The 26,969-nt window shown below is 43.0% G+C and overlaps 1 protein-coding gene across 1 annotated transcript; it reads right to left on the bottom strand.

Moving 5' to 3' along the window:
• Positions 1–15,611: 15,611 nt before the first annotated feature.
• On the bottom strand, positions 15,612–25,254 carry DNASE2B (deoxyribonuclease 2 beta). The gene is made up of 6 exons (XM_009478986.2): positions 25,136–25,254; positions 20,983–21,160; positions 19,613–19,694; positions 18,409–18,570; positions 16,708–16,905; positions 15,612–16,144 (listed from the first exon to the last, which is right to left on the bottom strand). The coding sequence occupies exons 1-6, from the start codon at positions 25,246–25,248 to the stop codon at positions 15,789–15,791; spliced, it is 1,089 nt and encodes a 362-aa protein (XP_009477261.1). The 5' UTR covers positions 25,249–25,254; the 3' UTR covers positions 15,612–15,788.
• Between the last annotated feature and the right edge of the window lie 1,715 nt (positions 25,255–26,969).

The following is a 26,969-nucleotide window of genomic DNA, read 5'->3' as shown; positions in this document are numbered from 1 at the left end:
TTTATTGACTTCCTGTTATTTTATATTAAGGCGTATTTGCGCTGTAGTGGAATAATTTCTCTGTAATAAATAGAACTTGGTACAGCAAATAATTTTGCTTCTTTTTCTGTTTGCAGGTTGCCCACAGATATGGAGAATTTTCTCCTTGTTCAAAATTATTGCAATGTAATTTGTAGGTGTTACTATAGAAATAAGGTAACTATTTTGTTACAGAGTAAAATACCTCAAGTGAAACTGTTGTTGCCCTTGCAGATCACTCTTAACTCCATGGTATCAACACACGTTACCAACAATTAAGCAAAGTACGTTGCTTAAATAGTCTCCTATTTTAATACATTTCAGTGGCTGGCTATATTACTCTTTAGCTCTTAGTAGATACTTTACATTTTAAATTGGGAAAGAATAGTCAGGACTTTTCTACTTGGCATTATTAATAAGTCAGAAGTATTTATAAATGGCCAGTAACACATATTGTTTACAAATTTGTAAGATAATATTTGCATAAGAAACAGAAGTTGTGAAGTGATACACGATAAGGGTTTATTCCACAGTGTTACCAGAACCTTTGGTAAGATGAGCTAACTTGAACAACGTGCATTTTAATATAGTTAAAGGCAGGATAATATTTCTAGGAAAGAAAAATGGAGCTCAGTTATCTGATGGATGACTGCGTTATGAAAAGTAGCGATACAGGAAAGCAATTAAGAGCACACAGAAAAGCTATCCTTGTGGATAAAGGCAGGGAGCACACTGTGGCAATGGGGATTTGGTTGGTGGAGCAGTATGTCTTGGCCTGATATCGACACGAAAACTGACAAACTGGTTAAACAGAACTACATGGTTGATTTGGGACCTAGAACCCTTCTTACAGAAGAGACTTAATCTCTTTAGCCCATCAGTGAATCACATAAGAGCTAACTCGCCTGGAATTACATAAGTAAAGAGAATAATTGAAACCATAGAAATCTTCAGTTTAGCAGACAAATCTTTTAAAAGATGTAGTGTTTGAATGCTAAGCAAGAGACTTTTTTTAAGTAAAAAACCAAAACCAAACCAACCAAACAAAACCCTTAGACTAACTAAGCCTTGGGAAAAAAATTAGGTAGATAGGCTTGTGAAGTATTCCTTGTCACCTGAAATTTTTAAATCAAGAAAGTGGATTTTTTCCAGCAGAAGTGTTCTAGCTCCACCAGAAGTGATGTCGACATCACTTGAGCTAACTGTCACCTGTACTGTGCAAAAGGTCAGGCTGCAGAACCACAGTGCTTTCTTCTGGCCTGAAAACCTGTGATGCTATGAAACATCAAAATGGAAGGGGAAAAAAAAAAAAACCAACAAAACCTTTAAAATGTTTTATAAAAATTTTAGAATATCTGCCATAATATTCAGACAGTACCTGGTTAGAGACTGCAATGAATGGATTTTTAAAATAATTAACAGACATTTTTAGCTACATTACAGGGTGGGTTTTTTTACTGTTCGTATTGCCAGATTTTGATGAATCATAGAATCATAGAATCATTTAAGTTGGAAAAGACCTTTAAGATCATCCAGTCCAACCATTAACCTACACTACCAAGTCTACTAATAGTCACTAGAATTGCAGTATCTCTTAATATTTAAGGCTACCCAGCCCCTTTCCCCTGATAAGATTTTGTTTCCTTTCTTTATTGGTTTATCAAATCTTTTAAGACTCACATTCCCATGCTGGGTATTCACCTCAGGATGACTTTCTGGAAAGCATATTTCTGTATTTGGTAGTGATCATAAACAACATCAGAAGCAAAATGACTAAAGCTAATAAAACAAATGCTAATGCAAGAAGTAGTTGCAAAATATTAGACAGATTGGTGGGATAGTTTGGAGATTTATCAGGACATTTCCTTCTCTTTTACCCTATAAACTCCCAGTGGCAGAACTTTTTTTCTTATGTGTTGGTAAAATACAAACACGCTTTAGGACATTTATAAGTGCTAATCACAAAATAACAAAGGTAATGAACATTGTAAAACATTTAGCTGGCAACGTGTAATAATCCCAATGTCAGATAAACTCTTTTTTCCAGTATGCATATGTAGTTCTTATTAATGAAACTCAAGCTGCACCTAATTACTAGTAACAGAAAATCACTGGCATTTACCTCCCACGTACATAGCCACACCTTGCCCTCCAAGAAATCCAGAGAGCTTCCCAAGAACTTCCCTAGCTCTGGCCTAGATTCCAGCCTCTTTCATAGCATTTTACTGTAGAAGCTTGTCAGAGCCAATCCTGTCTGGTGCACCGGGTTTGAATGAAGAAATGAACTCATCATGAAATCTGGTCTTAAGTTAGACCTTTTATTACAGTTGCTCTTTTGCTTGGTCTACATGGTTCAGCAAGTTTGGTGCTCTACGCAACACAGACTGACGCCGAAGACTATCTCTCTTCCCTACGGTAGGAGACAGAGGACAGAATCAAAAGCACCATTTCAGTAAAAGTTACTGTACAAGATGACGAGGAAGAACTAGCTAAGATAATATTTTCCTTTGTCTGTATTTCCAGTTTGATGATATTTTCCTCCTGCTTGGGAAAATACTTTATTTCCTAAGTTTGTGTGGGGTTATTTCTGAAAGAGAAACTATGATATGGTTACCTTGGGCAGGAGAGGGTTAGGGTAAATGGTTCAAGCCCTATTCTCTTATTTGACCAGGGAAATTTTAAATGCATCTGAAAAGAAATGACAGCATTCAGTCTGATACCAGGATTGTATCCATCAGCTGACAACGCATCTGGTTCATGGCCTCTGCGATGCAACTTCAAATGTAACTGTGCAGTACTAGTACCAGTATGGGATTCAGGTGACCCCTCCTGTCCTCAGTTGCTCTCTTCACAAATACTTCATGGTAACGTCTGCTAAGTCCCTTTGTGCCTCTTTCTTCTACAAAATTACTGTGAAAGGATTTTTGCCGTATACAGATAAATAAGCATAACATGTATTCTAGAAAGAAGAACAAGGGCCCAGCAAATCTCATAGGGTGTCCTCTCCTGGGAAGCAGAGTCACTGAAAAGGAGCTGGAGACTCATGGAACACCATCACTACTTCTCTGACAGGGTGACTAGAATAAGGAATCTAACTCCTGATTGCCCAAGCAAGTAAATGTTGAGAAAAAATAGAGAAGTTTATACTTCCTCTGTATCTGGCACTGATGCAAGGCAAACTGGAATGTTGCACGTGGGGTTTGTGTCCTAAATTCAAAAAGAGTGGGGAAAAATCAGAGGAATTTCATAGAATAGACATGAGACATGATTAAAGGATTAGGATACTCTCCTAATGTGGGGCTCAAGGAGTTCCATCTACTTAGCTTATCAAAGACGAAGTTAATGGGGGCCCTTTACATACCTTCCTATGCAGTAAATATCCATTTAAAAATACATGGCTTAGGTCTAGCAGACAAAGATCCAAGACCTGCAATCTTAATTTATAGTTACCCATAATTAACCATTGAAAGGGTTACCAAGAATTATGGTAACTTTTCTGTTGATATTATATCAAGGTGTGATGTTTCCCCCTTAAAATGATACAATTTAGTTCGGACAGGAACTAGTTCAGGGAAATCTGTTCTCCATTATACAGGAAGCCAGACTAGAAGATCACATAGGTCACTTCAGGCTTTCTAATCTGTTAATTAAATAGTTCATATAACTTCAGTTTCATTGCTTCTGTGATTGTTAATAAACAGTATATTTAATGTTTCATGCTTGACTGCAGCCTCACCTAATCTCAAGTATTTCTTACTGTATGTGGGTGGTGGGACTTTGTCATCCTACCAGCACCTCCACCTTCATCCCTAAGGGTTGCATCATTATCTTGTTACACAACCTGCAGGCTTGATGTTGTTGATACGATGCCAACCACAGAATCGTTGAGAGATGGAGTGATGGCATTGCTGGAGATCCCAACAAAACTGCTCTAGATCCTGCATGCAAATTATTTCTCAAGACCAAGTTCTGTTGTACTTTTTAAAAACTTAACTAGAATATACGGCTCAGATGATTGTAGTGTCTTTGCAGGTCTCTGTTGAGGATTTTTAGCGTGTCAGTCTAGATTTTTTTACAGGTAAGTGTATCACTTTCCAGGCTTTTATCCAGGCTGAGGCTGATATTTAAAACTTTGTTCTCACTTGTTCATTCAGCTGTATTTTGCTTGGTAGTGCTGGGAACAGACTGCCACCCTGACAAGGACGAAGCGCATCCACCGGCCATGCTGTTGTTTCTCTGGGCACCCCGCCAGCTTTGCATGGAGAGCAGCCTGTCCTTAACACCATCTCATGAGGAAGCAGCCCATCTTTTGGGGGACAGAATGATTTGCTTTCCTTTGGACTCAAGATCTTTCATTCCATTATGCCTGTTGGCAGAAATTAAATAAGGTAATTTTGTTGTTTCAGGTGAGATGTTAGTCTGGTACCCTCACCTACTGGCTGTACTTCTAGGTATTATCCTGCCTTAGGAAGAGGCAGTCACTCCAGCGAGTTTTCAAAACTCTTTGAAAAATGCTGTCCCCTTCATGTTTGCATGCATAAACTGTTTCCATTCATACATTATTTCCATTTTTTCTAATTTCAAAAAGCCAGCTGCAGCAGATAGCCTTCTTCACTCTTTGTTGTCCATCTGGCCTTTAAATACTTCTTACATTTCCAAGAATTTTTAACAGTCACTACCTAAAATTCAATGCTACTGGATGTTCTGGCATATTCTCAAACCAAGCTTCCACCTACTGTGATGTAGAAAAGACATTACATATGCATAGTACTAGCAGAGGACTGTGTGGCAGAAACCAAACTAGGTACTTTGGGTGGAAAGCTTTTCAATGGGTTTTAAGAAAGGCTTTGTTACTAGGTAAAGGCTTAGCATGAAGCCAGGATAATCTTGTGACTAATAATATATTAAACTCAGAAAAATTGTTTAGGAGCAGAAGTTGCTATTGTATACCGGAAGGGAACCCACAGAAGAAAGGAAGTGAACGGTTTGAGTCTGTTAATAGCAAATACTCTTTATCCCTCCACCCATAGGCACACGTCTTATTTGTACCACTACTACATATCCTAGACCAAACGTGAGAACCGTAATATTTCAGGGAGCTAAACATATAAAACTCCCATGACAGAATTAGGTTCTGGGATGGAGCTGGCTAATGAGCAATAAATAATACCAGAAGACTATACACTTAATAAAAAAGATTAAAAAAACTAGCAAAACCCTCTACCCATTATCTGAGAAAGCTGTAGATTTTGCACACAAAACGAAAGATGGTCCACTTGTAAAGGATAGCCATACATAGGCCAAATCAAAGTTGCACAGGCAAATGTAGTTCTATATTTCCTCACTTTTGAATGCTTTATTTTACAGTATTAGAGCTCTTCAGCTGTAAGTTTCTCTTTATATATAGTATGTTCATAGATCCATATACAAGACTTACTGGAATCCTTTTCTGTGTTAAGCCATCTGGGACACGATGCTATGGGAGTTTGGAGTAAGAGGAATCCAAATATCTGTTCTGGTAAAAGTGCTTTCTTTTCAGTCCAAGAGTTGTTTTTTTAATAAGCCTAAAGAAGAAAAAAAACCACCAATGGGAGTTACGGTGAAGTAAGCTGGGGCATCTGATACCTGCAATGGAGGGAAATGCACAGAAAGCCAATCACTTGGCAGAGTCGGGGGCATCTGCAGTGACAACCTCCTCCTGCGAGTATTCAAACCAGAAAAGTCAAAGCAGTAACAGATACAAAACTGTATCAGCGATGAAAGAAATAGCATGGGGGTTTTTTCTTTAAGAACACAAACGTGAGTTCTAATTGAGAGTACCGGCAAAACATGTCTATGTGTGAAATATATTAAAGGCTTATGCCTTTGAATGTATTAAGTCCAATTTCCAAGGCTGTTGAGAATTTGCCAGTTGCATCATTTTCAGTTGTAATTATGAGAGATTACCGTCAGAAAAGCTGAGTTTCATTTTTGAAACCCAATCCTGAGAAGATACTGGAAAACCAGGACACACCCTCAGTATTTCTGATCATCCTTTAACAGTTTCTTCTGATGGAGTAATACTGGTAACATAATAGCTTTGCTAGAGAGCTTTTGAAAACTGGTCTCTCAAGCTTAGAAAATCTGCATGAAGAAAGTAATAGTTATCATTCAAATTTGACGCCAGACTCTAATTATTACTTCAAACACAACAAGAACACAGCATCGACAGGATATTTTTTTTTTTAATCTCTTCGGTACACTATAGTAGCCACACCTACATCCTCTTAGAAGAAACATGTTTCTTTTGTCCTGACTACTTTGCACAAATAAGTATTAATTTGTGCAGGGCATTCATAAATTTGTCCAGAGTTTAGCTCGTCTAGTTTTTTACTCAGTTGATCTTATTGTCATGCTTCATACAATACTACATTGAAATTACACTGGACTTACTTCAGATGCTGCTAGCCCTTGAAATTCCCCTTGCCTAGGGAAGATGCCGTGCTTGTGGTATACATAGTAGGGGCCATGAAGCTGCTCAGTTTCACTTTGCCTTTACCACATTGGTTTAACTAATCTAATCAAATTGGTTGCGCTCAAAAGCGTTATGTTTAAGAGTGTCACTTGATCCCACAAAGCGCTGGGCTCATATACCCAGAGAAGACGGGGACCATGAAATAAAGATTCGTTTCTTATCTGCAATACTGTGTTTCACCTTTATTGCACTCTCTGTCTAGCTGACAGTCTTTTTAGTTGGGCTACCAAGCTAAGCCCACAAACTCAAACATTGCATGATTTTCAAAGCAGCCAAACCACGTGCTTCATTCTTCATTTCTTAGACTGATTGCATACATGCTGATTGTTAAAAATGAGGGGACTGGAAACCAAAGGAATTTAGTATGAAAGAAACACTGTGTTCTATTGAAAAAAATACTGAAAGGGTAAGTTCTTTGTTCATGCAGGACCCTGAGCAATGCCCGCTCTCTCAAAAAAAAACCCACAAAACCCCAACTGTGTATTTTGACATACAATATAGGTCTGACTTGCAAAAAGCACGTTTTGAAATTTCCCTATAGTTTTCCAGTAGAGGCACGGGCTTCCTTAAGAAATTTAATGTATGGAAAATATGCATGAACTTGTATTTTGTAGTCATATTTGTGGCTTTCTTAAAGGTTGTCCATAGACCTCTCTACACCCAGGGATTGAAAATCAGTGCTGTGTAGTACACAGACATATTAGCATATGGTAAATATATTTCTTTTAAAGGGGCTTTTCTGAAAATGTTTGTCATTTTTTCCTTGGTATGACCTGCAATGGACTGGTGGTGCAGAGCCCATATGAAAAATAATTGGAAATTAATGAGGAGGCTTTAGTTAGGGTACACGCTGCCATGGAATGTTTTCCTGAAACACCTACCATTATTTGGAATTTGGTTTATTTGAAAGGGTCTATGCTGTCAGACTTGTTTTGGTGACCAATAATGAGGGACAGAGGGGGACTTTTTCTTAAAGAGCTAAAATAGGACTATTAGGAGCTGTGCATTTGCTGGGCAGATGAAGTCACCCATCAAGAGCGTAACAACCTCTCCAGGTTGTACACTACGCACATTATTGTACAGTGACTGGATTCTATGTCTTATTATGCAATCCCGGGAATGGAAGAAGCAGAAGGAGTCATCCAAAGGAAAGAGAAGGAAACTAATTCTGCTGTTAGCAGGAGAATGGTACCTCTGTTCCTTTAATTTCTACTTTGCTGTACAGTGCCAGTACCAAAACAAAACCTGCAGAGACACTTGGGAATGTGTTCCCTCATCTTGGCTTTCCCACCTTGGCTGTCCACAGCATTTAGCAGGCAGAGTGCACCCAGGATGTGTTCTTAGTGCTCCAGGGAGATCTTGAATCTCCCTGGGGAAGAAAAGATTCTTTCTATCCACACCGCTCATCTTCCTCGGTGCTAACCACACAAAGTAGGACTGAGATGGTACAGCTTTCAGTCTTCATTCTGCCAGAGGCAGGCTTTGAGAGAATACCTTAAATTACTGAGCTGTAAAACAAATACCTCTAAAGGTGGGGATATCACTTCTTCCTGATTTGGGCACTGAAAGTAAAGCCATGAACAGCAAGACAGTGTTCACCAAGAGGGAATTCATATCTGCCCAGCTCCTGCATGGTCCTGCCTCGGAGAGGTTCTTTGGCCAAAGAAACTGCCCACGCACGTGGCCTCGCCATCTGTCCCAACAGCCACCCTGGCAGCGCCGGGGACAAGGCTGCAGTCGAGCCGAGGATGGGAAACTCCTGCTGGGGACGTTTCCACTCTATCGGGACTACGCTACCATCCTCTAGAAATGGTTTGTGTCATAGACCACGAAAGGTTCAGATTTTATCCTTCAGGTTTTATGGGTGATTCCGTTTCTTTGAAGTTCTGTTCTCACTGAAGATGAAGGCCAATTCCCACTGATATTAATGGGGTGAGGATGTGTCCTTGTCTCTATTCTTGCTGTTGTTTCCTTTGTTGCAGTAGACCTATTCCTTTATTAAAGCTTTTGCCTGGGGGGGAAAAAAAAAGCCATGTTACTAAATAAATTATGAAATATCTACCTTTGTGAACCCAACCCCTTACGCCTAGCTCCTCCTCCGATATTAAGATGACGCTTTTTATAGAGCTACAGCTTCTATCCTGCCATTACTCCTCTGTGGGATCCAAGACCGGGAGGTGACAAAACAGCAGGCCACCATGAGCCAAGTGACAGTAAGTAGCATCTAAGAATGCTTGCTGATTTTGACTTAGTGCACTGAGAAACAACTGTATTAGACCTATGGTGGTATGTTTAGTGCTGGAGAGCAAAGTTGGATCAGAGATGAAACCAAAGAAAATATAAAACTGGGGAGGTTTCTAAACAAAGGTTGATTTTTACCTGAGAATAAAAGGCCGTATGTTGTAGATATATCTGTAATAATAATCCCAAGAGCAAAGTGTTAAAGGTATCAGTTTGTTTATCACTATTTATGTTCTGTTTATGTTCTTTTGTATTTGTATTTAGTTTTTTGCCAGCAGTTCTCTCAATGCCACATGAATGAATGAAGCTATCTTTAGTGTCACAATCTGTTACAAAATGATCTGCAGTTACTCTCGCGAATGTTTTGCATCTCTTGTTTTCATTGTATTTTTGTATTGGCTTTAGACCTTAATAGTAGCTTCCTTCTTTTAAAAAAATGGTTTAGCACGTTGTTCAAATACGTGTGGTTCAAACTGTTTAGCTTAGCTTATGAATTTTTCCCTCCTACTTTTACATATTTAAGGCTTTTGACTTTGCCTTGCCCCACCTCTTGTCGGTTGGGTAACAGACAGGTAGTGGCTTTCTCTCCGGGTGTTGGTTTGTTGTTGGTTTTTTTTTTAAGATACTTGGCTAAGTCACTTCAGTTTATGCCTTTCATTTTTATCTCTCTGTGGCATAGCCTATGGAGGTTATATCTGTAAAATGGATAAATGTTAAGTAACTATCATAGTAAATGAAACATCCTGTTATCTGGATTTCTGCACAGTTAACTCCTAATGGTTCTGTCACCAAACTCAAGGTCTCCGACCTCCCTGGTGTCACCCGTCCTAACGTTCCTTCTGCTCTTCCCTTGCTGCTTCTCTCTTGCTCACCTTCAGTTGTCTTGTTCTCTCGTCTCCATTTCTTCTGCAAGCTCTCTTTGCTCCCATTTCTCCAGTTCTTCACGGCTTTTGGCAGTAAAGAGGAGGGCAGGTTAGTTGACGGCTGGGAACACGACTGTACTAATTGTCCCTATTTGCTGTGCAGCATTTTTTCCATGGTCTTTCCTTGCAAAATGTCCCATGCAAAATTGCCGGTTCCCTCATTCTCACCTTGACTTTCATGAAAGAAGTATTTAGAGTAGTTAGAAAGCAAGAGAGGAAAAGATGCAGATTTCCTTTGCACAATGCCTAGGATTTCCAAGGTCAGTATGTGAAACGGAGCAGCTTTCAGAGCAGGGAAGGAAGTGGTTCCTGAAATGTCTGCTGAGCTGGGCATTTTTAATCCTCAACATGCAGCAGTGGACAGTGGTGCTGAGCATACTCATACCAGTGCAAAAATACATTTTTAAAACTGCACTATAGCAAGAGAAATATTGATTTTTGGCTGGCAGAATCTTAACCCAAAAAAGGAAACCTGAAAAAAGACGGACACAAAAACGTCTTGGAGCTAAATACTCTCACACTTTAGAAAATCAGAAGTAAGGAACAAAAAGAAAACACTTGATGATATGGCTTTTAGTGAGCTTTTGGCAGGTTTTGGAATGTAATGGGGAAACTGTGTGCTGCTGTAATGTGACATGCTTATTTGTGGGTATTAATAAATGTTAAGATGGATTTTTGGGTTACTGTATTATGATGCACAACTGTGTGGCTAATTTGTGTACAAAATCTCTATGATTAATAGATTAGGCAATGCTAGTACAAGTGTACTACAGTGAACCACTTGTAGCAATCGCCAGCACTCTAGCAGGCAACATTAATTGCTATGCTCTGCTCCTGTAAAGCTTGGAATATTTGAGTATCAGCTTGCAGTTGCCAAGCTGCAAAATGATCAAAGGAGGGAAAGAATGTTCCTTACTTTTATCCCTCTTACAGGACAATCAGAATAGGCACCGGATACCTTGTGTAGAAATGTCAAACTCACTCAACTGAAAAAAATAAAATCAAGAGGACTTACTAAAATCACTTGAGTAAAAGCGTAACACAGCTGTTTATAAAAAGCAGGATCTATTTTTTCCAAATCCTAACATTTTGTATTTAACAGTTTGAGTAAAATGAACAGATCAAATATGCATTGAATGGCATACTCTTAATACGGGGATAAATCAGTTAAAAACCAGAAAGATAAGCATACAGTGGGCCTGCATTAAAAAATTATATTATGAGCTAGCTCTTGTCTGAGGCCAAGATCTGAAAGTGCTACAACTGTTTTCTGAGTTCATCTGCAGCTTCTTTTACTGCATTCATGCCAAATTCATACAGATTATGAGAAAATTCAGCAGATTAGGCCTTTAATCTGGAATCTCCAATCTAAATAGAAAAGCATCAGATATGGCTATGCTGCTCAGGGTATCAGGGTATCTAGAGAACACTGAGGTTGATATCCTAGCTTGAAATTTCAGATCAGGCTCTCTGCCTTGTACTATGAAGAATTTATTCCCTGCTACAAGAGTTTTTTTCCACACTTTGCCTAACATAAATTTCTATTCCTCTCCATTCTCATTTTTAAATTCCTGTCTTTTTAAGACGTCTCTTGTGAAATTAAAGAGGTGCATCATATTCTTGCATCACATCCTGAGCACAGTTAGGCTTTGCTTTACACCGAGCTTTTAGAAGACGCTGCCCGCACTAGTCTGTCTCCCGAACATTTTACCCAGGGCATAGGCAGCTTACACCTTCTGAGGCAATTACTATACTAAGTATGTATTACAGTGATGTATTTTTCCCAGAAACCAAAAATAAAGGTATAAAAGAGATCCACACAATAATTCATGGGCGTTAACATATGGGTGTAAGTTTCTCTGGGGATAATTATGTGACTGTGCTAATAATGCCAAGGATGCTTTGATACATTAAAAAAATTCTCACAATGATGTTCTTGAGCATTTCATTACTGCCAGAAGTCAGGAGCATATATATTTAAACAGGAAGGAGGGATGAGAGAGGCCCATATGCCTTCATAAAAAAAACCCTCTCGCTTCACACCGCGGGCAAGCTGAGGAAGCCCTGTTTGACACAGGTGCTTACGTTAGATGTGCTTACTGGAAACTTCCCGTTCTGAGAGCAGGAAACTACACAAAGTGCGCTGAGAGGGGAGCAGCACGTGTGGTTTGCAAGGACAGCCGGAAGAACGGGCATTACTGACAGCGAAACGATCAAAACCTCCTGCCTTTGCAGGACTTCTGTACTTTTTAAAAAGTGCAACCTAGCACACTTTGAAGCAGACTTTGCTGTGGCTCAGGAATACACCTGCAAACCTCCGTGACAAGTCCAAGTGCCAGGCTAAGTTAGCATGCCTTGGAGAAGGGAAAGTTCCCAGCTCAGTCAGAGAAATTTCTCGCAAAGCTTCCCTTGACGTGCTGGCAGCCGGCTGGCAGGGAGCCCCAGGTGTCCTTGAGAAATTCTCCAACACATTGCTTGTCACTCCCATCACGAGGGCTCAGTATATTTGCAGTCGCTGCGGAGAGACCAGAAGCAAAGCCACCGTAAAGGCTGTCCCCTGAAGTGGGCTCGGGCTGCGACGCCTGCGCCTGTTTTCCAGTATTGTAATTGCCCAGCTGGAATTAAACTTCACACAGTTTAAGGTTTTACGCCTTCAATTTTTTTTATTTTTTTTAGCTTTTCTTCTAGCGAGGCTGATGTCTAATCCTTTGACCTCCTGCATTAAGTCCGTGTAAAAGCGCACTCTTCCAACACCGCGAGCCACTACCCTAACGACCCACAGTTACTGGTGTTCTAGAAGCATCTGTGGGGATACAGGGGTTTACAGGAAAATCATCAAGGCAATTTTTGGAGCAGCGACAGGGAGACAGAGTTGTTTGTGCCCTTGCTCTGGGACGGCAGTGGCCGTGGCGAGGGTAGGAGACGTCCGGGCGAGCGGCAGGCGTGTATTTCGAGAGGCCCTATTTGCATTTCCTGCCCCTTGCGAGCTTGTCAGGCGTGCTGGGACCGAGTCTCGGCTTGTGGAAATGATTACAAGGCAATTTATACCAAACAACAATCCCTGCTGTTGTGTTTGTTACAGACTTGGCTGCGGTACAGTAATGTTTAGTGGATTAATAATGTCTGCTTTTGGCCTCTCCTACTCCCTCGGCAAACAATTTTCATGTATAATACATGTTCTCATTTAGTCTAGCTAGAACAGAGCCCAAGGGTCAGAATAGCCATACCTGCACGCTGAGGAGAAGAGACTCTGGGTTTCCAGATGAGAGACCAGCTCTCTCCCCGCTCCGTGCCAGGGTCCAAGACTTCTGCCCTTTTGCAGGATCAGCTTTGCTGGGCAGGTCCCCCTGAAATCGCAGAGCGGGCAGCGCCAGATGTCCCCTTCCGCAGGAGAAGGGCTGTCCAGTCACAAGGGTTGCGGTGGGCAGCCAAGGCAGCACAGAATCACTGGAACAGGCAGATATTTGTTGAGCATTTGGCATTTTGAAAAAGAACAGCACATTTTAACATTACAAACTATAACTATATATATATAAAAATATGCAAAAATAAATATTTCACACCGATTGATCACAGTGCATGCTGGGAGGGCATATGAGGTTGAGTAAGTGGCGTACGGTCTTGCCTTCGCACAGGAAGCCTGAGTGTTACAAACCCTTTAAAAAATCTGTATGGTCTATCTTGTTGATTATCAGTCTCTTTTGGGAAATAAAGAGTCTGCCCATATTTCATAATGTGTGTAGCAGAAATGCCGGGATATGCAAATACGGAAGTTACACAATGAAAGCAAAACTGCATTAACATTGTTTACAGTCAAAAAATGAAAGACCCAGAACTGCAGCCTTTTTATTGCTACACCACTGAAATGAGCGTGCGCACAACCTGGCTATTGAGTTGCTTGTAATGTTGTAAGGAACCACTGTTTCTCTCCGTCTTCCCACTGCTGTTTATGCCTCTTCAGTAACAGCTAAAACGGAGGCTACCAAGCTTGGATATAATGAAAGAGGAATGTTGTAAGTAGTCTTGTGAAGCTTTGCGACAGCTGTCGATTGATCAAATAATTAAGAATAAATATCAGCACTTCAAGTCAAGTGATGGACTGTTGACTTTTGGCCTGGAGAGCAGGGCTGTGGCAACGCTGTTGTGGCAGCCGGTGGATAGAGACTCTTTGCTATTGAGCTCTGTGACCCAAATGCGGTGGCTGAGCATCTACCTTAGGAAATGCAGGTTGTGTCACGGGTCCGGGTGCCCTCCGATGCACCATGGTGAACCTCGCCAGCGGTATCTCCGGTGAAGGATTTCTCACCATTCCTGTACACCAAGGTCATGCGCGGGCACAACATAAGAGTTCAGACAGGTTAGGTTAGGTTAGCATCTGCCATGAAAAAGTGGACAAGAGAAATGAGTTTTATCTTGGCTTATCTGAGCGATGCCCTATCACCCCACTGCTCGGCCTTCTGTGTCACTGGCAATTTTCACTGCCACAGACAGGTGTTGCTTGACCACAGCTAGTAAAACAACGAAAAGTAGATATGTAAAACCATTTGACAAGCATCAGAGAAAAAAACATTATCAAGCAAACTATTTATCAAATGTTAGTTGGTCATATGCAGGGAAAAGGAAAAGCCTTGTTTCGTGCAGAATATCTAAACTATCTACATTATTTTCACTGAGCTGTGAGACTCAGGTTTGCCTTCAGTCCAGATGGACTACATATAAAATCCATTCCTGGACAATTCTCCTGATTAAGCAGGCCAGATACATTATATTTATTCCTTCAAGGAGTATGCACAGATGTTTTCTGAAATCAATTTGTTTGGTACTTTGTACACTTTGTTGTTTGGCTGATATTTCAGGCTGAAAAGGGAAGGAAATCTTTGACAACTTCTTGCGATTGTGGGGCATTTCTTTATAGCTACTTCCTTTGAAGACACTGTTGTGGAGAATCAGTGGTATGAACTATGAACACAGCAAAACAGAAATACTAGTGGGACAGCCAACATTTCAGACCGGAGTTTATATTAGCAATTCAGAAAAAAAAAAAAATACAACTAAAAAAAAATACTTAGGAACATATTAAATACAGACACACTTTTGAAATCTGAACCCAAGAGTGTATCAGGATTTTGCAAAGTAGCTTTGTCTTTATAGCAAGTCTATGCAAACTTCAGTCCTAAGCCTGAGACTGGAGGTATTGAAAATTAACAGCCACGTTTGTTGTAGTGTGAAAATGTAGGTGAAATAACATCTTCCTTCAAATATTTTCTTCTCTTTTCAATTGTTTTCCTGTCTCCATTTTTCCTTTGACAGCTATAAAACATTGTAACCAACCACAACTAACTATAAAGATGGAAGAGGGAGACTGTAAACAGACCATTTTCACTCTTAATTTATTTTGCTTATTCATATTTTGGACATGTTTATTTGCTTATAAGATTGCTGTACATGAATAAAAGCACTAGAAATGCTCCCAAGCCATTGGTTACAAATGATTTAAAGCTCATTTCTTCTCTAAAAATCAATCACGTAAAAATGAAGCCTTCCTGTCCACAGATCTACTCGTCTCCCTGCCTGTATCCAATTACGTCAGCTCTTTAAGAGCTTCACCCCAAACGGAGCGGAAACGCTGCGACTGATCGCAACAGCGCCTGGAACACGGGGCGATTTTGAAGCATTTTGGGGTACTTTTCTCTTGCTAACTGCCCAGCCCCGACAACCTAGTTAACGAGACGGGTTTCTGTTGTTCCTCCCATCCCACGTCCAGCATCAGGCACAAGTCCCCCCGGGGACGCCTGCCCGCGGTCGCTCACAGGGACGTGCTTCGGTGCAGCCCGGGGTGGCAGCGCCTCGGCCGAGAGCCGGGGAGAGAGCAGAGCGTGGCTCAGCACGCGCGGAGCCTGCTGGTCCAGCACCCGGAGAAAAACAGCCATAAGTTACCTGCAAACCCTCTGCTTTTCTAGCTAACAAGGTGGAGGTCTAACACAGCTGGCGACTCACAGGGCCATTTTTCAGAGTGAAAATGTAGTTTAAGGGAGAGGCTTGCTACGCTTTCTATGTAACGAGGGGCTGTGCTGTTCGGGAGGAATGGTTCATTATATCAATGTGGAAGCATCAGTGCAACTTTCATACTGGATTATCAAGTGTCTGAAGGCTTTGTAGATGTCTTCGTTCTGCGTACAGATGAACCCACCGCTTCTCCAAGCCTGCTCAGCAGCGCGGTTTAAGTCTCCGATGCAGGTCCACTGATCTTTGTATTCCCTTGAAACAGCCCATTTAGAATGATCGTTAATGGAATAAAAGGTGGAATTCAATGGCATCTCTATTAGGTTTATGTTGTAGACGTAGTAGTTGAGAGAGCAATTTGAGGGAAGTTTTTGGCCGGAATGCTGCCAGGATTCAGCCAACAAATCAGTCTTCAGCTCCTGAGCCACCCAGGCCACGTAGATATCTGTGGAATAACACAGGGTGCAGGAAATTAGTCTTTCACGTTCCTTCGTTAAAGAGAGGACTGAAAAGCATTGCCTAAACTGGGCTAGTTTCATTCCAACACATAAAGTGGGGCAAGAAGGGATTTTGCCCCCTCCCCTTATTTTGACTTTTGTTTCAGAAGTTCATTTCTACTTTTCCTCTTTCTCATGGAAAAAGTGTTGCAAACAATCAGCGGGAAAAAAGGAAAGGAAAAAAAATTTCAAGCCTTCTTCAAAACAAAAAACCCCAGATGATTCAAACCCCGTTTTTGTTCTTTGTTGTTACTGTTGAATAGCAGGAAATAGATTTTCTGAAAATCCCATTATTGAACACCTTAAGAAAGTGTTTGAAGGACCAGACAGCTTTTTGTTTTGTGGGGCTGAAAGAATATTATGACGGGACACCTTTCCCTGCCCTGTGTTACATTTATTTCTGAAGCTGAACTTTTTTTCCCCTCAAAGAAAATACTAATTGTCAAAGAATGTATTAATCACTTATGACTTCTTGAGAATGCATGATAGATAGAGCAACGGGCTCTCTTACCGTCTATGTACAAGTGTGACTTTGCAAAGTGGAGAAAGGTTTCCCCGTGAGCTGACTGGAGTTTGGAGAGGTGGCGCAAGGGGGCCGAGGGCAGCCTGGACCCTGCACAGAGCTTCTGCAGGTTTGGGAGATCAGCTTGGAAGATGTTAGGGATGGAACAGCTGTAGATTGCTGGATTATAACTCAGCATCTGTTGGTCTGAGAAAAACCCAAAGAAATGAACACATGCAGAAAAAATAGGTTAAAGCAAAGGAATCAAGAGAGTAAAGTTCTGCCTTGGAAAGGGAAACCTAAATCCTTCTTAATCTTCACAGGCTATCTCCTGGGAGAGTTCAGTGTCAAAGTATCTTATTTTAGCAACCAAAACCATGTTCAATTGCTTTGTATTCTGACTGGCCCTGTAGCACGTAAACTGGCTGTGAGAGTATGCTCAGGTTTCTCCTCTTACACCTCATTATTCTTAGCAGAACTGTTAACCGGTGCTCTCAGCCCACTGCCCCTTCCACCCATGCTCATCTTCAAGCCTCTAAGCACGCAGCGCTCAGACGGCATAGTAAATTCAAGCCTGTCCATATTTACAGCAGTAGTTTCCAGGCAGTTACGGTTGCCAAGCCAAATGCAAACAGAAGAGCTGCCAAAGGGTCTAGTTTGGTTTTAGGGAGAACAGAGCTTGACTTTCAGCGTCTGGATTGAATTAGCAGAAGAAAATTACTTTTCTGTACAGTGCGCAGCTTAACTGTAGAAGTCCTTGCCACGGATATGGTAAACAGCAAGGGAACAAATGGACTCATTAGATGAGTTCATGGAAGACCAGTCCATCAGGAACTTTCCAGTCGTTCCGGCTCAGGAAATTCCTGAACCACAGATTACCAGAAGCTGGGAGGATGGAGCAGGAAAAGCATTACTGTATGCCTCATTTTCTTGTCCTCTTTCCCTAAACACATGCATAGATGCGCTTCCACAAACAGGAACCTGGTTTAGATAGCTCTGGGGTGTGGCCATCCTGGCCATCTGCACAGCTGATGTGTTTCATTAATACCATTTGAGGCTTGTAACTGAGAAAAGAGTGAAAAATAGTGTGAAAGCGTTAAGGAACACACCAGTATGACTTCTTGTAACGCCTTTTGACAGTCCCTTTTCAGGATTCCAGTACCAGATATCGCTGTCAGATTGTTCTGAATCTTACGGGTATAGACTTAATTTTTTTTTTATTTTTAGTATTGGTATTTTATCTGGCAAAAGGTACCTGGGGAAATTCTGGGTGATATTTATTCCATACTTCATATTTCTGATGTGTCAAGGCTACTACTCCAGCTCAAGCAGTGGGTACTTTACATTTTTAGAACTGCAGATGATTGCAGCTGAACGAGCTATTACTGTTAAAAATTATTAACCTTATATTTCCAAAGCATTTTGTATGCATGGACACAATTTACCCTTCATATGCACTTGTGACTACTATTATCCCAATAATCCCCATGGGGAGACGGAGCCAGAGTGGAAGAGTGAATTTCCCACATTCACACAGGAAATTGTTGGATAAACATAACCGAAGCCAAGAACGCTGTTTCCAGGCCCCACTTGGTTTCCCAATCCGACAATGAAGGACAAGAACAAGCAATTTTTGAGGCGAAGCCTCAAGCAAAGCAGTCAGAGAGGTGCGGCGGGGCAAAGGCTTTTTTAGTGAGAAGCTTTTCATACCTATTTCTGTGAACTGGTCATATTTGAAGGTTATACAGATGGCTGTCTGCCCGTAGGACTCCCCAGTAGCTGGATACCCATAACCATCCTCAGGGATGGGAGGGAACAGGGGCACGCTGTGAATCACCCAGAAGCCTTGTGATTTGTCCAAGAGCAGAAATCCTGTCAAAGAAAAGTTATTGCAAATGAATTAAGGGGGGAAAAAGCCCTGAGACGATACAGCTGTGTCCTACTTTGGATTTGCTGCTGCAGACACCACGCTTCAGTGTGTTAATGTCTACAGTAAACTGGCTCTACGGTTAGATTGATGGATTGCAGGAGACACTAATAGTGTATTAAAATGGCATTAATTCTCTCCTGCATAACCTAACTCAAGCTGTCACCACTTTTCTTTTGAAAAAAAAAATTTCAAAACCTTTTCTCTTTCTCTGCTCAAATGTTATCTTCAAGTTTAGTGATTTAGTGGCTGTGACCCTCCCTCCACTGCTCACTTTCCTTCGCTTCATATATTCACTGCGTATGGGGAAACAGACTCTGTCAGCACCGTATCTTCTTCCCCAGACCAAGTTCTCCTCCACGGGGAAGCAGCGGAGACGGGCTATGCCTCCCCTTGCAGCAGGGTGCTCTGGGGAGGAGCACGGCTCCTGAGCCATCCCCGTTGCTGCAGCCTGGAAATACAGCCCTGCAAAATATCTTCATCCCAGGGCCAGGCTGGGCAAACCCTGGCTGCTTCCTCAAGGGAGCATTTAGACCTCCACTGTAGTTTACACTTATCTGAAGTCTTGCTTTGCTTTAACTGCATACTTCAGCGCTTCCGTGATCTTGGCAGCAGTTTCTTGCCCCAGAGAGAGGAAGTTTGGAGGGGTTTATGGTTAGGGTGCCTTTCCCATCACACCTTGTACTGCTGTTGCCATCAGGCTCAGGACGATGTGGGCTGTACTCGCTGAAAGGAGCTACATGAGTTTCAACTCTTGAAAACAAAGGGTCCGTAAGCCCTAAGAGTTCTCCAACGCAGCACAGGCATAGCAAAACCAAAACAGAAGCTGCAGCATATATAACTATACAACAAACCACGCATCATGCAAATTGTGCTCCAGTTTGGCTTCAGGCAGGAGTTTTAGATATGCAGATGGACAAACAGACAAGTAGAAGCTATCCACAACTTTAGAAAGGAAAAAGTATGAGCTTGGGATTCTCCCTGTACCTTTGGTATGTCCTCTTTTCCACCCGTCGGAGTCTGACTCGGGGACCTCATCGTTATATATCGCATATGCAATGCTGTTCCTCTGCAGGAAAACAGACATGTCTGAAACATGACATTTCTGAAACATGACATTCAGTAAAAGGAAGGCATTTAAGTGAACATCTTCTGCTGGGAAGAAGAGAGAGAATTCAGGACTTCTCTGTGTGAACATCACGAGCCTAATCCTTCTCCCAATTCAACTGACACACTCTCCGCACAAGTTACAGTAAAATAAACCTGAAGACTCAGCATTAGGGTCCCAGTTAATATAAAGTGGAAATTTTCTCAGTCATTGTAGCCCTTCCTCAAGAAGTCAAATATGCTTACTAAGACAATTTACATGGGCTTGCAAAGAAGTTCCCCCTGCTTTTTTTGTGCCTCTCTCTGGTTTAGCAACCAGATCCAGTGAAAATATTTGCTGTGTAAAAATAGACACGACAAGTGTTCTTATGAAGGAGAAGCAATTAATGCTTTTTTGCAAGATATTTGCATATGGCCGCACCTTATTCCCCCTGAACAGAGAACTTCAAAGGAGTTGGGAAGTGTTTCCCCTCCCAATGTACTTTGAGTTTGTAAACAGTTTATTACCATTACAGCAAGACCTGGAATAGGACAGCTGATCAGACTGCCGGTATTTGACTGACTTCTGGCGATCTCTTCTACATACAAATTAATGACACCCAACCACTAACCCACAGCAGAAGTGCAAAGACACACCCAGGCTCCCAAGAATACTATGTAGATGGTAAAAAAATAACTATAGGCAGATCTTGTGGTATTTTATAATCGCTTCACTTCACACAAATATAAATGAGGTGTCTGACTGGGGGGTGGGGAAAAAGGCCTAACAAGCAGCGTGTCACTGCTGAAGCAGTCACGGTGATTTCAGGGGGAGGGGGGGGAAAGCAAAACCCAGATTTGATTTGAGACAGAGCATGAGACACATGCACATGGCTGGGCTTAGGATGTGTGTCTGGAACAGGGACCACCGGCCCTGCTCTGAGTTCACAGCCAGTTCACAGCTTCAGACGTTGCTCAACATGAATTGCAGGGAAGCCAGAGGGACTATGTATGAACGCTCATTTTCTTGATGGGCAACACTTTAAGTGTGTGAAAGGCTTGACTAGAAATTAGAAGTTCGAGGATAATTTATAATTGTAGCCAAAACTGCAAATAATCTGCCCAGCTCTCAAGACGCTCCCCTTGACATGTTTTAGTAGATCTAGTCGGTTGGGTCCAGCCATACCTCTGTGTGCTTATTTTGGCTGGTTTAATTTCATTTGCATGTCGTATCAAGTAAGCGTACTAACAAATAATTAAATGTCACTTGCCTCGGATTCATACGTCTCGTACAGCTGCTTCAGTGTTTGTCCCAGAGCACCCTGTGTCATGTTGATGAGGTATTTACCAAGCTGCCACTGCGGAGCCAGGGCGTCCATGTACATGTATTCCAGCCCCAGCATGGGAATCTCTCCTTTGGCATGTTTTGGCAACTTGTAAAGAGCAAACCTGCAACAGTGAAGAGCAATTAGACTGGATATAAGGAAGAAATTTTTTACAGTGAGGGTGGTGAAGCACTGGCACAGGTTGCCCAGAGAGGCGGTGGAGGCCCCATCCCTGGCAACATCCCAGGCCAGGCTGGACGGGGCTCTGAGCACCCTGGGCTGGTTAGAGCTGTCCCTGCTCGCTGCAGGGGCTGGGCTGGATGGGCTCTAAAGGTCCCTTCCAACCCAAAGCATTCTATGATTCTATGACTCTGTGATTCAATTGGTTTTTTATAACCATCCTGTTTGAATATGTAAATCAGTATCTCTTTCCCACCTGAGGATTTAAGAGAAGGGTGACGCCTGCGTTGGAGGGGAACAGGTGCCGCCAGCACGTGGTGTGGACGTCTCAGCCTTGAGGAGGTGACCTGGTGCAGGGACCAGCAGCAGGTTGGCAGCACAGTACCTGCTGCAGACAAATCTGTTCTGCTTCTTAGCAAGCACGGGAGGCTGATTTGGCACCAAACTCCTGTTGCTGTGGCCAGACTGCTGTTGGTACCCCGAAAGAATTTGAGAGAGCCCTGGTTTGGAGTCCCGACCAAATCCCTATTGCTCCTGGTTCTGGTAGAGAACCTCAGGTCCCAAACTCAGTCTGACCTTCTCATGGTCAACCTGGACACCTCTTACTAATACATTTTTATATTATATAAACATAAATTCATATGAAATAGATAACATTATGTATTAAAATTATAAAAATGCGTAATATTATATTTACACATATTAAACCCACAAAATAAGTATAAAGCCATGTGATAATGTTGTCCCAATCCTACTTTTCAAACAGACTCGCATGCTGCTGAACTGTTGCAGACTGGATATTTGCAAATCATTAGCCAGAAAATCTTTTCAAAATTGGAGAGTACTCAATATTGTCAGTAAATGGCTCAGTTCATATTAAAGTCCCTGATGAAGTAAACAGGCTTTCCCAGTGCACAAGTCCATGGGATTAATTGCAACAGAATTAACTGAGCCACTTTCTTTGAGTGTTGTACTTGAGTAATTTGTTATTTATGTCAATAGGAAGAACTGAGTGGCATTATTTTCAACCCTATCCTATTTACCAAAAATGCAGCCTGACTGTGCTTAACCCTTCAAGTATATCAGGAGGAGTGAGCCTTGCCCAGTTGATTTACAGTCTCAAGTTGGTCAAAAAAGGCATCTCCAAAAGCAGGTAAGAAGGGGCAGGAAAGCATTTTACCAGAGGAACATTTAAGCCACGGGAAAAGTACATGTACAGGCAGAATGGAAACACACAGCAGTGGAGATCTTAGCAATCTACCTGCATTGCCACTGACTGAGTGATGTTCCTTAAACACCTCCGGAGAAATTGTTGCTGATGACAGATCACAGAGAAGAGAAGGAATCGATTTATGTAGCAAGGCTGGGGAGAGCTGTCCATGCACGAGGAGTCACAACAATCCCTTTATTTGAAATGAAGATTTGGAAAGGAGAGGAATAGCGGTAGTTAGAGTAGTACGAGCTGATCTAGGAATTAGTATATGGAGCCTTTCCAAACTGCTTTGAAATGTATTGGAAGATTTATGCTCTCAGGGTGTTCACAGCCTTGCATCTGTAAGCAGGTGTGCTTACAGGAATGCTAGCAGCGGAGCTATCAGTAAATTGCTTGCCAATTCCCAGTGGATACATGTTTTGGCCCTTTCCAGAAAGCCAGCTGAGTGCATTAACAATTAAAGTTGTATAAAAGTCTTCACTGCTATTTGTGCACATGAAGTTTCTCAAGAGCTTAGGCATTTGTGGGAGCAGACTGGAAGTTACTTTGCTGAGAACCAAGGAAAAGCAAATCCGTTTACACCTGATTAGCACTGTCACATTGTTTGCTTGTGACTGAGCACAAACTCACTACAAATAATCACATGTTTACTTCTTAATCACATCGTTGCTTCTTCCTCCCCCCGCCCCCCCCCCCAAAAAAAACCCCAAACAATGTGCATCCATGGCTTCGGTCCTTGACTCAACACGTCTCAGAAAGCAGAGTTTTGGCTTTTATTTGCAAGAAACGCTTCCCCCAGAATACAGTGAGTTTGGATGAATAAAGGAAAGACTTTCCGCCCTCCTTCGAGAGCCGATCCTACGGCCATTTGCTCTGTGTGAGGTGCCGCAAAGGTGGCGGGACGAGCTCCCGAGTGGAATGAAAACACGGGGGAGGGGGGGACTTTTGCCAGCCCAGGCACCATGCGTGGGTAGGAACTGCAGGCACAGCTGGGGAGCACAGATGGGATCAGGTCAGATAAGGCAAGTGATTCCTCCGGTTTAGTGGCAAATGAAAGGGTGCGTGAATACTAATAATGAGTAATTATGGAATATTGCAGGATGAAACCACTGAGTAGTAGGGAACTCACATAAAGCTTTTGCTAACTGAATATAAAACCTGCAGTGCAGTGTTTGCTTGAAAGGGCATGGACATCTTTTAGTTAAGAGGAAGCTTTTCTCAGCAGTTTCAGTTCTGCTTCTCCTGTCAGCTTCATAGCAACCGAATCCAGAATCAGGCAAAAGCTATTTCTTGTCAATAAACTAGGATGATCCCTGCAGACAGGCAAGTTTCTCTTTCATTTGATCATGGCACATTGGAAAGGAAATCCCCCATGTCCTCCCTGCTAAACTTGGCAGAAGGGAACATGGTTTTACCTGTGCAGCCCCCCCGCTCCCACCTGGAACGGGTCCCACGTCACTGGTGTTTACACGCATGGCGGCACAAGTGAGTTACCCCTAGTCACAGCTTGCAAAGAACTTCTCAGAGAATTCTGATACGAAAATTGTGTTCATTTAAGAAATTAATGGTAAATTTTTGTTTGTTTGGTTGGTTGGTTGGTTTTTGGGCTGGGTTGTTTCTTTTTTTGGCTTCAGCACACAGAGACTCATTCTGTTAAGGAACAACTGCAGTTTGCAGAGCAATGAAATTTCTCGTACCTTTAAGCTGCGCCAACCATGAGTCTGATTCCTGAAAAGCTCACCTTATCCAGAAGGGCCTTGGCAAGGGTGACAAGTCACAGGGGTGGCCCGGACCCTCAAAGGTTTGATGCTACGCCAATAGAGAGCAAAGCCGGCTTTGTGCCCTTGCTTGAGTAGCCTGCCTGCGGTGCGAGGAGCCCCTGCCTTCCCTGCAGTTAGCTCTGTGTGCAAGGGACGGGCCGTGCAAGAACAGCACCTACTTCTTTATCACTTGTATCCAAACTAATCATTGTTCCACCAGAAAGACACTTTTCTTTTTAAATCGGTTGATGTTTATCTCTGAGAGGCTTCCGTGCTCTTTTTTAAGAACCCTCATTTCACTTTTTAAACCTGGGTTGGATATTATGCCATTATACTTTGCGCCTTTCATCTTCAAAGCGTGTTAATCCAATTAATTGTTTCATACCCAAACTCGGGCTCGCTGCTGGCAGTGGGACGGTACCAGCTCCCGCATCCCTCCTGGGGGCGGCTCAGCCTCCGCTCCCCCTCGGCGGCGGCAGCAAGGGGACAAGTCCCACCACGCCGCTGCTGGGGTACAAGCGAGGAGGCTAAGGGCGAGACACGGACATTTTCCCTGCTTGGCTCGGTTCCCTCAGCCAGAGGAGCCACGTGCTGCAGCCCTGGCCCGGGCCAGGCGCCCGCGGGGCCGCCGCCAGCGAGTGCAGCCTTGGCACCCCAACACAGGTTACGCTCCCTTTGATGATGAGACACAAACGCGGTGTAAACTGGTGATTATTTGGCAGTTAGTCATAATGCAGTAGGGTGATTGGTTCAGGGAAATGAAATCACATTTCAATAACTTATCCTCGGTTTTCCAAATGCAAAATTCAGCTACTACTCACAGGCAAACAGGATTAAAACAGTGATTGGTACGCGTTGCTTCTCAGTGATCCACCTACTTCACGTGGTTTAATCTCAAGCATTATTTACTCACCCAGCATTTCTCCCCTGCGCGGTATTTACTTACCAATCGACTGTCTCCCCGTCTTCATTCCTGCAGGAAAACTCAGCTGCCCGCAGGGGCGTGGAGAAGAGAAGCAACAGCAAAGCAGGGTGACACCACACAGATCCCGCAGGCATTTTGGTTTCTCGGCTGCACAGGGCGAGCACTGAGGAGGCTCTGAAAGGAGAAGTTGTGTTGCGTTAGCTGCCAGCTGCTGCTGCGCGATGCAGTAAGCACACCCCAGGCGCCTGCCTGCGACGGCAGAGCCAGCCCGGGAAGTCGGGCTCCCGCTGCAGGGAGTGGGGCCAGGGCTCCCGAGAGCTAGAAACTGCTCAGGATTTCTCTGGGCAACAAGTGGCAAAATGAGAGTTATGTTTTTGAGAAAACTTACCTTTGTATTTTAGGAGGTAGTATTTGGACTATTAAAATATTCAAGGTATTCTGCTTTTAAAAAAAAAAAGCTGCAGATACCAAAACCCTTTTTGTTTTCTTTTTAGCACTGCGTGACTGAAGTACGAATTTTTTACAACTGTCTGATAAAAACCTCGGTGTTCAGACAAACAAACCAAAATAATTGCCATCTCACTGCTTCTCCATCCAGCCCTTGTAGCGAGCACAGCCCTTGCACCGTTCCTGCAGAGAGGGTTCCTGGTGAAGCGCTGAGCCCTGCCCGGCGCTGGCTCTGGGGTCCTTCGTTTGTCAGCGGGGATTGAGCCCGCAGGGACTTGACAGAGAAAACGCTCTGATCTCTGAGCCACAGTAATTGATTTATAATTAGTTAACTTTTTTTTTTTAAATTATCTTTTAAGTGCATTAGCATTTCTCTTAGGAACAAACATTGAGCAATTTTACATCTGATAATCTTTTAGCAGCTCACACATAAAAAGCTTCAATTTATATTTTGGCGTGTAAAATATTCTTTCTCCCTCCCTCATTATGCTTACATTAAAAGGTGCTGATTTACATTCAGAGATGTCGATAGCAAGTATGGGATATTTCAGCCTCAGGGAAAGTCTAGTGCAACAGGCTCTGGATGTTTTAGCGCAACAGAAATCCTTGCAGCCTTCACAGGATTTTGTCTCCTTTCCAGCAGAGCCTCTCCGACACTGCAATAGATGTGTAAATCGGGTGTGTTTGACAGAAGCAGGATAACACTGAGTAGGGCTTAGCGCAAACAAAACCAATGATCCCGGAAAGCCAGGATTTTGGAGGTGCGGGTCAAGACCTGAATTTTGCTGCTCAGACTTGCTCCTGATCCCTTATGTGGGAGATCAGACCTGTAACGCAGTTGTGAGGAAACGCTTTCAACCAGCCCAGCTCGGTCTGACTTTTCTTCTTGCTCTCGGGAATTGCAACGTGCACAGAGGGGGTAACAAAACACACAACGTGCCAAGAACGTGACGGCTGTTTCCATTTTCTGTTTGGGACTTCTGCCTGCTTAGAAAGCAACCTGCCCACCCCTCATGGAAGAATTGCTTTGATACTCACCGCTTCCACTCGGCCTTGGAGCAGCAAGTCCCTGCGCAGGGACAGCCCTGGGGACGCCGAGCGCTCGCTGGGCTCTGCCTGCTAACGGGGGGCTCTGCCGTGCAGGATGCCGAGCGCGTTTTGCCAGCTTCTGCGCGAAAACGTAGAGGGCTCAGCGCCTCGCACACGTGGAGCCTGGCAGCGACGCTGAGAGCTGGGAGCCGGAGGAGTAGGAGGCGGTGAAAGTCTGTTCGTGGTGCCAGGGCAGACGAGGAGCCAGATCTAGAGAGGCGCAGCCCAACCTGGCAGAGCCGGCCCCGGTGGAGCGACTGCGGAGGGCGCGGGTGCGAAGGCCGCCTGCCCTCTGCACGGCTGTACCTCCGGTGACCGA

The sequence above is a fragment of the Pelecanus crispus genome, chromosome 5 (assembly GCF_030463565.1).
Source record: "Pelecanus crispus isolate bPelCri1 chromosome 5, bPelCri1.pri, whole genome shotgun sequence".
Lineage (NCBI taxonomy): Eukaryota > Metazoa > Chordata > Aves > Pelecaniformes > Pelecanidae > Pelecanus > Pelecanus crispus.
The sequence above is the reverse complement of the archived record's forward strand: the minus strand, read 5'-3'. Positions and strand labels throughout refer to the sequence as shown.